Raw genomic sequence first — 13,505 nt, 5'->3', positions numbered from 1 at the left:
GGAGGGGGGCTTGCTGGTTCTTTTGCTCTTGGGTTGCATCCAGGAAGGAGGTCATGGGATGCCAGTGCCCCACTTCCCCCTTGTCTCCGTTGTATATGGAACTGTTTATGTCTTTCTATTACCATGTGTTGGCACAGGCCCAAGGCAAGTGGGTCATGTCTGAAACTCTGACCCCAAAGAAACCTGTCCTCACTGTAAGCTGGTTCGTCTCAGGTATTTGCTAGAGAAATAGGGAGCCAATGAGCAACCCTGAAATAAGGACATCAGAGGGAAAAGAGACGTCCAGGAGATGTTCTGTATACTGAAATTCAGAGAAAGAGTGGCATTTACTCATATACCAAGACATGAGAAGTAGCATTAAATTGTTGGGCGGTGGTGATGTCCACCTTTAATCCCAGAACACGAGAGGCAGAGGCAGGAGGATCTCTGTGAGTGCAAGGCCAGCCTGGTCTATAGAGTGAGTTTCAGGATAGCCAGGGCTACACAGAGAAACCCTGTCTGTGTTTCTGTGCTCCCCTCCCCTGAAAAAGAGAAGCACGTTAAATCAGTGAAAATTTTGAAGAAAATAATGCAATTATGTTACTTAGTAATATACAAAGGTCTTATAAAATTAATTAGCTTTTGAGGGTGGTTTGTTACGTCCGCTAAAGGGAGAGGAGGGCTCGCTTCCCTCTTGGTTTCTTCTAACTACAGAAGGACCGAGATTTACGGCAGCACTGTTACGATCTGACACACCTGAGTTTTTAAGGTATAATTAATTAATCTTTAAGACCAAAAGATAATTTTCATTTGTGAGAAACACGCCGAGGTCATGAAAGAACGACATGTCAGTGTCCACGCCTTTCCCTGCCCTGAACTAGAACTGCACGCTTCCCCCTGTGAAATGCCCCCTCCTTGCTGGAAAGCATCCTCCAAAGACAGGCTGTTATTGCCTCGGTGAAGCACGCGTCCTTTAGCAGTCCTTGCGAAAGTTGGAAATGAAGTGATTAGAGATGGTCTTGGAGAAGAAAAACAAACAATTATTACGCTGCTACATTAAGTTGAAAATCTCCAGAGTTAGTGGACCGAGTCACTAACTAAATGTCACAGGCAATGACAAGCGAGATCTCATTTTCTGGCTGTCATATTTCAAGGGGAGTTGAGAGCTGTGGTTGTCAGTAAATCAGCAACAAAGAAAAATCATGTGTCTTTGCAGTAAGTGGTTGGGAGTGGCTAGACCGTGGCTTCTAGAGAGAGAGCGAGAGAATCCTAAGTCAATGCGAGTGGTCCTTGGGTAATAGAAAGGGTCAGATTCACCCGCAGGGTGCTTTCCTATTGCATCTGGACCCCTTTCCAAGCTCTTGAGAAACATCCTTTTATCTTCAGCAAAATGAGCATGCTTTAAGTCAAGCCTTCCCAGGGTTGCTGAGTCTGGTAGTACTGCTGTCTTTGAAAGGTTGCTATCAAATGCTTCCTATTTCAGCTGCTCTCTCTCTGCCTTCTTTTCAAACCTCTCTGTGATGTAGTTATCAACATGGTTGCTCTAATACTACAGAAGGCCAGGTGTCTCAACACCACACACACGTTCAAGAATTACCAATCTCTTAAGGTACCGGAAGCCTTTTGGCTCATACACACGGCCACTCAAAATCCAGTCACTTAGTGTTTCCTCGAGTCGAAGTTAAGTTTTAGGCTAGGTTCTGTGGTGTCCCCGCCGGTGCTACTGGAAACCATGGTGGCGCTTTACTCCAAGAGATTCTTCCCTTGGGAGAACGGGGATGGCTGATGGTGGCTGCAGGTGGGAGGCCTTGGACTCGAACATTTGCCATTGGTGGGGCTTGCTTCGTATTGGCTCATTGTTGGTTTAAACTTCTTATGTTGTTTCTTAAAACTAATTATCAATGTTTATAAATATGGAGAGCTGATAGGACTTGGGATTTACAATTTCTCTTGGTTTTTTGGAGCTGGGTCATGGCTGCCTGTTGTCTGGGGTCACCATGTTCCTGACACCTTCCCAACGCCTCTTACAAATACTGAGTTTATTCACATGCTCATTTGGTGAGGAATCCATATATTTAAGAGGACCTCGGCCTCGGTCAGAGCCTTCTTCTCCTCTCTGGACCCTCATTCTCCGTAGCAGGACTTGAGGATTCTGTGAACCAGACGGACTGTGCCCGCCTCCAGACTGTAATGGGGTGTATCTTGCCTTGAAGCAGAGCTAGGACCGTGGGGGGCACGCATGACTAGCGCCTGACACCGGGGATATGGTGTCCACACGGATAGATAGCCTCAGTACCTCCCCGGAACATGGCAGTCCTGGACAGGATGGGGCAGCCCTGGGTGTGGCTTTGCCTGCGTTTGTGTAGGCAGGGCTGGTTTGTATGCATCAAAGCAGACGGCTTACTAGATGGATGAGATGCTCAGGAAGGATGAGGAAATTCACTCAGGGTGACCAAGCCCAAGGGCTGGTCTGACATTGCCTCCGAGGGGCTCCTCTTCCTTAATGCTGGGCCAATGATTCTATTCTCCTTGGATGAAGTAGAAAGATGTCAATGGCATGGAGACTGACCGCAACCTGTTTTGATTAAGCCATAAAACTTAGTTTAATCCATTCTCGATTCCTCAGGGATGCCTTACTCTCAGACAAAGAGTGGATATCCCAAACAACGTGTCATTAGGTTGAACACCTCGGTGCTGAGCTACCAAACACATAAATGTTTATACTCTTGGCACAGTAATTAAAGCCACTCTCTTAATATCATTTAGGGAGGAAAAAATAAGTAACCAAATACTGGAGCTGGTGATATGGATAAGACAGCTCTCAAAACTAGTTCAATGTACAAGATTTGTGCTTGTGATTCCCTAGGGAAGATGCTGGAGGCTCACTGAATCACTTGTTCTTTAACTCAGCAATTTATTTCTATTTTTGATGACTTAGCTTGAAGTTGAAGAATTTTTTTTTAATTGAGAAAAGGAAAAAAAAAGTATCAGCCTCCTCCCAGCCTCCCATTTCCCTCCCCCTCCTCCCACCCTTCTTCCCCTCCCCCAAACTCCTCTCCCCTTCCCGAAGTTGAAGAATTTTGCCTTTCTGCTTTTAGCATGTACATGTTTCTCAGAATTTAATATTTGGAGCAGGCTTTGTGTTATTTAATTTTTGCCCAATGTTACCAACCTAGCTGTATGCCATGATGTAAATTCCCACAAGAAGCGGTGTATCTGCTCAAGCCCAGGCCACGGTAAGATTGAGGGGTGCAATCTCTGCATCATCCCCCAGCTCCCTGGGCTCCAGAGGGTGTTGCTGTGAGAAAATACACCAGCCATATTTTCCCTATGCCTTTGTTTTTGCTGAACTGAATGCTCACTTCCTGCCATTTTAAGGCATTTTTTTTAAACTCTCAAAGCATCCTGTCTTGACTTTAATAATTTCCAGTGCCTATGGTGTTTTCGAGGAGTCTGGATGAACACGGGATCCCTCGCAGTGCGAGCAATGTGGATCGGAACGCTATCAAGAATTAAATGCACTCCCAACGCTCTCGGAAGCCTAGCAGAGAGAAGCTGGCCAGAACTGCAGCAAAGAGAACTTTACAGAAGTCACGTGGCCTACAAAGGGCAGGACTATCTTTGTGCAACATTGGGCCTTTACTCCAACAGCTTGGGTTAATTAGAACAAAATTTAATTTGCAATCATCAGCCGGTGGCAAAGAGAGCATGAAATGATGCTGCTATACTGATTTTTACTTTGCGGTATATTTCCGTATGAATCGGTTATCTTTTTAATTTATCTTCAGGTTGCAGTATGTATAGCACCGCAAACTTTATTATTTTTTTAAGTCACTCTGTAGGGAAGAGAGGCCGTTAGATGTTAACCACGCAGGCACTGTCTCCTTCCTGGCCACTCGCTCAAGGAGAAGGCATAATTCAAAGTGTTTTATTTCTCCGGGTCAAGTGGTATGCCGTGAATTTTGGAGACAAACGGCACCTTGTAGCAAAGCCTCCATCCAGCGCGAGATCTGTCGTGGTCTCTGCTGGCCAGGTCTGTGGAGTCGTCTGACTTGCTTTTGGAAATGGTTGCCCTGCACAAAGGCTGGTTTCTATGGGACCCAAAGAAGACAAAATACTTAGTCCAAGTATTAAACCTTAATGCTTTGTTTTCACCCACAGCGTGTGATGACCAGGTGGCCTTTAAAAAGTCCTGGTGTTAGATACAAACACATATGGAAGGATTAGGGAGTGACAGCCATCAAAGTCTTTGGTTTGTCTCTGGGAGGGGGTATAGTTTCTTAAAGTGGAATTTGGAATTGATAATTCCTTAAACGTGAAGACGGACAGCAGAGATAAGTCCACCTTGGCATCGATGCTAACTGCCTGTGGACTATTAGGCAATCTATTATTTCTTGGTCCTTAGTTTCCTTATCTGTGATGCAATCCTAGTTTTAGAATCGAGTCTGTAGGAAGGAGTTTAGGGGGCTGAGGAGATATAGGCCAGTGGGCTTCTGGGACAGAGAGTGAGGTGCCATGGCTGGGATTTTGGCTTCTGGGATTCACCAGACAAAGTCTCGTCAGGTCTTAGGGAAAAATCTGCAATGCCAACACCATTCATGCCCCCTGGGAAAAGAACTCTCCACTGGGACTTGATAATGAAGAGAAGCAAATGAGAAAATATTATGAATATAGGAGCTGACTTTTAAGTATATGTCTTCTGTAGGTTCTTTTTGAAGCCAAGGAAATAGCTGTAAAGGGAATAATTACTTCTAATTTATCTGTTTCATAAGCTTAGAGCTATGTGAATTGTGTTTTCTCAGCGTGAGAGCTGTCGATCCCATATAGGCTGGTAGGTGTGTTGTTACCTTTTATCAGGAGCTACAATGAAAGCTCATTTTCCATCTTGGTTTCCTTATTTCCGTATAAAAACGATGTAGATTTTTTTGTTTGTAAACACAATGAGAACCATTTTCAAAAGGCCTATTTTCCATTATTATAATGTTTTCCTCATAACAAGCCTGTACCAAAGAGCACGGAGCAGACACAATTGAACCAGCCCCAGGCTTCTCAGGGAAATTTTAATGACTACATTTGGAATGTACGCTTCAAAGCCTGGATTAGCGCGGTTGAAAGCTGCATTTTGGGAAACAGTTACTTGTAGAACATCTAGCTTGTTTCTTTCCCTATATAACACAGAAACCAATTTGAGGTTTGTTTATGGTTCCCCACTTATCTCCCTAGAGCATCACACTGCCTCCCTCCCATCCCTCGCTGCCTCCCCATGAACTACACACCTCCACAGTACACACCTCCACAGTACACACCTCCACAGAGCTCCCCTCGCTGCCTCCCCATGAACTACACACCTCCACAGTACACACCTCCACAGTACACACCTCCACAGAGCTCCCCTCGCTGCCCCTCCACAGTACACACTTCCACAGTACACACCTCCACAGTACACACCTCCACAGAGCTCCCCTCGCTGCCCCTCCACAGTACACACTTCCACAGTACACACCTCCACAGTACACACCTCCACAGAGCTCCCCTCGCTGCCCCTCCACAGTACACACTTCCATAGTACACACCTCCACAGTACACACCTCCACAGGGTTCCCCTCGCTGCCCCTCCACAGTACACACTTCCATAGTACACACCTCCACAGTACACACCTCCACAGGGTTCCCCTCGCTGCCCCTCCACAGTACACACCTCCACAGTACACACCTCCACAGTACACACCTCCACAGGGTTCCCCTCGCTGCCCCTCCACAGTACACACCTCCACAGAGCTCCTCTCACTGACCCTCCACAGTACACACCTCCACAGTACACACCTCCACAGTACACACCTCCACAGAGCTCCCCTCGCTGCCCCTCCACAGTACACACTTCCACAGTACACACCTCCACAGTACACACCTCCACAGGGTTCCCCTCGCTGCCCCTCCACAGTACACACTTCCACAGTACACACCTCCACAGTACACACCTCCACAGGGTTCCCCTCGCTGCCCCTCCACAGTACACACTTCCACAGTACACACCTCCACAGTACACACCTCCACAGGGTTCCCCTCGCTGCCCCTCCACAGTACACACCTCCACAGTACACACCTCCACAGTACACACCTCCACAGGGTTCCCCTCGCTGCCCCTCCACAGTACACACTTCCACAGTACACACCTCCACAGTACACACCTCCACAGAGCTCCCCTCACTGCCCCTCCACAGTACACACCTCCACAGTACACACCTCCACAGTACACACCTCCACAGTACACACCTCCACAGTACACACCTCCACAGAGCTCCCCTCACTGCCCCTCCACAGTACACACCTCCACAGTACACACTTCCACAGTACACACCTCCACAGTACACACCTCCACAGAGCTCCCCTCACTGCTCCTCCACAGTACACACCTCCACAGTACACACCTCCACAGTACACACCTCCACAGGGTTCCCCTCACTGCCCCCCCCCCCACAGTACACACTTCCACAGGGTTCCCCTCACTGCCCCCCCAGTACACACCTCCACAGGGTTCCCCTCACTGCCCCCCCCCCACAGTACACACCTCCACAGGGTTCCCCTCCCTGCCCCCCCCCCACAGTACACACCTCCACAGGGTTCCCCTCACTGCCCCCCCCCCACAGTACACACCTCCACAGGGTTCCCCTCACTGCCCCCCCCACAGTACACACCTCCACAGGGTTCCCCTCACTGCCCCCCCCACAGTACACACCTCCACAGGGTTCCCCTCACTGCCCCCCCCCACAGTACACACCTCCACAGGGCACCTTTCTTCTCACAGTGAGGTTAACCTGCCCATTGCGGGCTGCGTGATGCATGAGGTCGATGACGTAGCGGTGGGTCTTGCCAGCCACGGGGATCCCATCCACGTAGACAAGCTCGTCCCCTGGGTGTAGGCGGCCATCTCTGTCGGCTGAGCCCATGGCGATGACGGCTCCGATCAAAATCTAGAGAAGCGAGAAGCGAGGAGAGAGCGTTCACGTATACAGGGGCATGCGCTGGAGAAGCGGATGCGGAGAGGAGGGACTCGTTCCCATTGTCTACCACTTAGGGAAAAATAAGTCCCTCGGACTGACCGCTGGCTTCCATAAAGTGTCCCAGAGAGGACCCTTGCTGACTGCCTCAGAAGCTGTCACCCTTCAGGGGAGTTCCCACTCAGAGTACCCTGAGGCTGGCGGCTGTCACACACAGCCTCTCCACGGAGATACTGTGGACTCTGGGTCCTGACTCCAGTTCCTAACTGTGTAGCCTTGAACACAGTTGCTTAAGCTTTGCAAAACCTCGCTTTCTTCACTTACAAAACGGCGTGATAATACGTCTAGTCCATAGGATTTCTGGGAGGAGCCAACGAGATAACGTCTGTGGAGCATTTAACCTTTACGTGACATTGTACTGCCTCAATGTCAGGGAAGCCACTTGCTGCTCACCATTAAACTCTGACAGAGTCTCCAATTTTTTTCCTTGCTGTTTGCTTTGAGACACTGGAGAGGTAATGCAAAAGAAAACGAAACAATTTTTTTTTTCTGACTCGACTCAAATATTGTCAGCTGAACCTTCTCCAAATTCTTGTTTTGTCCACTGAGGGTTTCCTTAGAACACTTCCTCTGCGAGCGTGCGCACACGCACGCACGCACGCACGCACGCACACACACACACACACACACACACACAAACACACAAACACACACACACACAAATCCCATGCCCCCTCATACGTTTCTGTGGTGGATACATTGTCACTGTGCCAGAAAGAGAGAGGGTGTGCCTTCTAGAACTCAAGGTATCAGTATAACACCCCAAACCAGGACCATGGTGAAAGGCAGGATATATGGCTTCCAGGAGCCCAATGGGATCTCTTGATTTAGTGTCTATAAGCAAGGCCTTTTTCTTTCTTTCTTTCTTTCTTTCTTTCTTTCTTTCTTTCTTTCTTTCTTTCTTTCTTTCTTTCTTTCTTTCTCAGAGGTTAGAAAATGGTACTTAATATTTTAGTTTTGCTGCTTTACCTACAAAAAGTTTCTCCAAGCCATGCACAACAGGTCTTGTTTTTCTTTCGTTGGCGGCTGAGCTGCGTGGTTCCTGAAGGCAGTGGTTTTACAGCCTAACAATGTTACAGAGGCCTCACTCCAGGCTTCAAACCCTTTAAAGTCATCTTTTGCTTCGAAATTGATTTCTTTTGGGCATGGTAATTTCAAGTCGCAGATCTGTGGAAGCCAGTTAGCTCGTAGAATAGCCCAGAGCTGACCTGCATCTCTTCAGGCTTGGTACCAGAATGGATGCTCTTGAACTTAGCCCCATGTCTCATGTCTGTGAGCATGGCAGCTGGATCGGGATGTCCAGACTTTCAGGTCTAGACAGCATCACAGTTTGAAGCATTCCACAGCTTTCCACGCTGCATACACAGTGACCCTTTCCTCCAGTATTTCTGTGGTCGTCTATTCCTGGAGGGGACTGGGGAGAGGAACAGCATCGTTTCCATGATGAATTGCTTGCACTGTTCTGCCCAGACGTTCACTTCTGCTATCCCAGGGAAGGCTTTGCACCACCTGCCTTAAATTACCTGCACAGTCTTATTCTTTTTCTCCTACCTGCTGCACCTACTTGCCGTAGTCTGGAAGTTGGGTATGCTTCTGACAATCTATTTCCCCTTCTTGTCATGCCAACCTGGATGTTTGAATTTCTTCCTAAGGATATTCCAGTCTGTTCTTCAAAAGGCTCAGCCCACAATGGAATGCTTCAAACGTTTTCTAAATGCTTTGTGTGAAAGCCAGGTAAAATATGTATTTGTTTCTCCTCTGCCCCGTGAGAGCTCCATTTAGTAGGATTTGCCCAAAGAAAATGCTTCAGCCTTTAGATTTCCTGTATCAGGAGGCAGGAAGGTTTATAACCAGTGATAAAGAAAACAGGTTATGAACTTTTTGGCTGGCTAATTGCCAACTCTGAGGCAAAAGTCTGCTTCTAGCCGATGGAAGTTTACAGCGTTACCACAGGGCCTCTTACACAAACATGGGACAGATAAATTACACACTGAAATTCCTGGTCCCTTCCTGTGCTGGGAAAAATGCAGGGGTGGACACTCCCTATTGATGCTACGTTCTCTGTTGCTGTTTGTTGTCCCTCATTAACGGGAGATCCCTGAAAAGCATTGCTTTCTTGTCATATTGCCCCGATAACAGTATCCTCCTTATTTATTCATTTCAACAAATATTCCCTGAGGAGTGCGGGGATACTGTGGAAATGCCAGGATTCCACAGTGATAACAATAACCATCCCCACCTTACAGAGCCACCATTCCTGTGGCACATAAAAGTGATGAACACAAGCAACCTAAATAGAATGTTAGGAGACGTGTACAATGGGAAAAAGGGCAGGTGTGCGGGGGTGCCAATCATGTGGCCAAGGCAACGTTGTGGTTGGCTAAAGTGGGTATCCTTGAAGAGCTGACACTTTGACAAGGAAGGGCCAAATGGTAACAAAGTGGACTGAACACATTTTCCTCATTTTTGTTAATTCTGTGAGAAGTTCATGCCATGCATTTTGATTGTATTCATTCTTCCCCAAAAACCCTTCCCAGATCACCCTCTCTTCCCTCCCTACAAACTTTTCCCTTCCTTCCTTCCTTCCTTCCTTCCTTCCTTCCTTCCTTCCTTCCTTCCTTCCTTCCTTCCTTCCTTCCTTTCCCCCTTCCTCTCCCCTCTTTTCCCCCTCCCTCCCACCCTCCCTCTCTCCTTCCTTCCCTCCTTCCTTCCTTTTCTTTCTCTCTTTACCATAAAAAACAGTAGGTGCTACCAACATATTCTTGGAAGTATACCCTTTATTGGAGTGAGGCCAACTCGTTAGGGGCCACACCCTTAAAGAAACCGACCCCCCATTTCCCAGTGGCTATCAATTGCCAATGCGCTATGGGTGGTACTTTGTTTTTGTCTCTTTTTCTCTGGGCTGAGCTTTTGTCCGGCATGAGCTTGCACAGCCCTTGTGAAGCTGTCATGTCTGGAAAACACGGTTTCCATGCAGCCATCCGCTTCCTCTGGCTCTTATGGTCTTCCCACCGCCTTTCCTGTAATGACCCCCTACGCCTTAGGAAGAAGGGTGTTATATAGATGTCCCGTTTAGAGCTGAGTGTCCCCCAGTCTCATCTTCTCTGTAGCTTGACCACTTGTGGGTCTCTGTGTTCATTGACATCTACTACAAAACCAAAACCCAAACCAAAGACTTTTCCCAGCTGAGAGCTGCCCTCGCCTGTGGGATGATGGTAAGCCCTTGGGAATCAGTTTCATCTATGTCTGTTTGGTGAGGTAACATCTGTGGGTTCTCCTGTAGCTCTACGAAACCGTCTTGCCACAGTCTCTTGGTAACTCCAATAATGGTACCAGATATGGTTAAAAAGGCTTCACATGTGATTTCTATACTTGCTACATTCCATTATTTCCCTTTTGCTATGTTAGCTGCAGGGACGGGACTCCATGGCTCCCCCTTGTACTGTAACTCTTGTTGGCTTCCCAATGCATGCTTATAGACCATGTCTCATGACACATGATCCTCTCAGACAGCCGTTCCCAGAGTGCGTGTGTTATAGACCATGTCTCAGGACACCTGACCCTTTCAGACAGCCGTTCCCAGAGTGCGTGTGTTATAGACCATGTCTCAGGACACCTGACCCTTTCAGACAGCCGTTCCCAGAGTGGGTGTGTTATAGACCATGTCTCAGGACACCTGACCCTTTCAGACAGCCGTTCCCAGAGTGCGTGTTTTATAGACCATGTCTCAGGACACCCGACCCTTTCAGACAGCTGTTCCCAGAGTGGGTGTGTTATAGACCATGTCTCAGGACACCTGATCCTCTCAGACAGCTGTTCCCAGAGTGCGTGTGTTATAGACCATGTCTCAGGACACCTGACCCTTTCAGACAGTTGTCCACCAACTTTAGGGTGTGTAGGTATTATCTGTGAGTTTTCAAACTCTTCTAAAATCTACAGGATAGAGATGGGGTATGATCTCACTATGGAGCCCTTGGCTTGTGTGGAATTCTCTATGGAGACCAAACTGTCTCTGAACTCACAGAGATCTGCTTCTCTCTGCCTTCTTCTGTAAAGACGTGGCTACCACACCCTACCCGAGTGTGAGATTTTGAATGTGTAGTAAGCGCCTGAGATACTGAGCATTTTCATTTGGTCCAGTGGCCCGGGACCTATGGTCATACCAGTTAGTTATATGCCAAGCTGTCCTGGCTTGGCCCATTGCCCTTGTTACTTTCCCGGCATCCTGAACCTCGCTAGTCTAGGTTCCCTTATGCATCAAGTCCCATCTTCCTTCTGACCTTGCTGCCCACTGGCCATGCTGGCTGAGAAGCCAGCCTAGGCAATGTAGCCTCACCTGTCATTATTCTTCCAGCCTCAACTCACCCTCCAGCCTCAGACTGACTCTTCAGATTTCTCTCCTCCATGCTCTTGAGGAACATTCCAACACAGCTCTCTTGTTCTGGCCCCAAATGAAAGACTTAGTGGGAAAACAGACAGGAAACTGTGCCCGTATGACAGTTCGTGCCCTGGGCCTTTTCAATTATATTTTCTCTCTACTACCGAGAACTCAGCCCTAAAATCATATACATGTGAGCCACATTAACGGACTCAGCAGGCTGTGTTTATGAATGTGTTTACATAACAATCGTAATGAAAAAAGAGGCCATAAACTTGAGAGGGAGTGGGGGTGTGGCAAGGGAGGGGATGGAGGAAAGAAGGGGACGCCAAAATGATAGAAGTATAATACTCGTATGCTAAATTCTAAGTAAAAAACGATCTCCCCAGAAACAAAAACTTCACAACCCGACTTCATCTCAAGCTTTGAGGGCGCAGAACAAAACAGTGTGTGCTGTGGAATAGGAATTTATATATTCAAGTGGCTGATACACCAGGAGGAGGTGAAAAGATAATGCTGAAAGGAAAACAAGATCAAACAAAACCAAATCATAAATGACCTCTGCAGGCCTTTAAATTATCCTGAACCTCCTGCACAGACTGTCCCAAGTCAGCACAACCCAGCGGATCAGTGCAGCGACACCGTCCCCCAAGCTGTCACGGCGGCGGACACTCCAGGTCCTGTCCTTCCAAAGAACTCCAGGAGTTTGATCCGCCTCCAGTCTGAGGAACAAGTCTGCCCCGTGTCTGTATTTTGGGAGGTCTGTCTCCACACGGGGCCTTGCTCCACTGTAATATTTTCTAGATCTTTCCATTCTGATGCCTTTTCATTGCTTTTCAGCTCACAGCACGAGATCTCGTTTTTGTTCCTCTTGGGCAATTTTTCATTTCTTTCTATTTCTATTGTTACTTATCTGTGAAAAGTAGCTCTCTTTCTCTTTTTCTAAGGAAAAAAAAAACCTGGACATTTTGCTTGAACAGGAGCCCCGCTGTTTACTGTTTGTGGAAGCCTAGCTGTCGTGTTCAATATGAACCCCAGGGTGTCAATAGCATTTCATGTAGACAGAGGCGGAGCCCTGCTGGATGTGACCGGTGAGATCTGTGGTTGATGAACACATCGCCTTACCTGCCTCGACCTCTGCGGCCCAGGAGCAGTTAAACGAGGCAGGGGGCTGGGTTTGTATGTTGTTTTCAGGCTCAGCATGGAGGGAAGCAGGAAGGCCTGGCTGAAGGGAGCTCTCGATATCGACACAGTCATTCTCTGAGGTGCGATGTTCTGGTGTGGAAGAGTCACTTTGTAGCCTTGCCTGCGTTAGGATGAGCTAGGTTTCTACGTTATTGCCGGAGTGTCAGCAACTGGAAGGCGCAGCAGGAGTATGTTCTCAGCCATTTAAATGAAGGAATAACCGGGGTAAATCTCGGTAATCCGAGGCTTATCATAAATACTATGCTGCAGGGGAGGAAGGGTTTGGGAATGCCAGGACTGTGTTCAGAAGGACTGGGAGTGTGGGTACCAGTGTACAAAACAGGCAGAGGGACATCCTGAGCCCCAGTGGGGGCTGTGCGCATGCACACTGGGTCTTGATTTAGTTTGTAGAATATGTTCCGTTCTGCTAATCAGTTTTATTGCTTTTATGTTGGATTAAGTCTAGAGCTTTGGCTCTCAACATTTTTTAATGCTGTGACCCTTTACTACGGTTCCTAATGCTGTGGTGACCCCCACCCATAAAATTATTTTGTTGCTACTTCATAACTGTAATTTTATTACAGTTATGAATCATAATGTAAATATTGTATACGCAGGATATCGGATATTTGACCACCAAAGGGGTCTTGACCCATAGATTGAGAACTGCTGCTCTAGAAATCCATCTCCCTTCTCGAGCTAGCCACGTCTACACATGGTCCATGATTTGGGCAAGCCTGTCTACCTCTGGAGAAGAGGCTGTCTCAGGGTGATGTTTACTAACTGGGGTGTTGGTGTATCGCCCAGTCATGAGCTTAGGGGTCCAGCAAATACCAAAATTCATACCATGAGACAATTGGAACATTGTTGTTTTGCTTTATGTTCATTTTGTAGCTTAATATTTG

The 13,505-nt window shown here is 47.6% G+C and overlaps 1 protein-coding gene across 6 annotated transcripts in view; it reads right to left on the bottom strand.

Annotated features, from left to right (window-relative positions):
• Magi2 (membrane associated guanylate kinase, WW and PDZ domain containing 2) overlaps positions 1-13,505 on the bottom strand; it is a 1,214,245-nt gene that overhangs the window by 117,227 nt on the left and 1,083,513 nt on the right. For all 6 annotated transcript variants that reach the window (XM_075955872.1, XM_075955873.1, XM_075955874.1 and 3 more), the window contains one exon: positions 6,758-6,950. In XM_075955872.1, the coding sequence (XP_075811987.1) occupies positions 6,758-6,950 (193 nt within the window). The remainder of the gene's footprint in view (positions 1-6,757; positions 6,951-13,505) is intronic.

The sequence above is a fragment of the Microtus pennsylvanicus genome, chromosome 22, assembly GCF_037038515.1.
Source record: "Microtus pennsylvanicus isolate mMicPen1 chromosome 22, mMicPen1.hap1, whole genome shotgun sequence".
Classification (NCBI taxonomy): domain Eukaryota; kingdom Metazoa; phylum Chordata; class Mammalia; order Rodentia; family Cricetidae; genus Microtus; species Microtus pennsylvanicus.
This window is presented reverse-complemented; position numbering and strand designations above follow the sequence as displayed.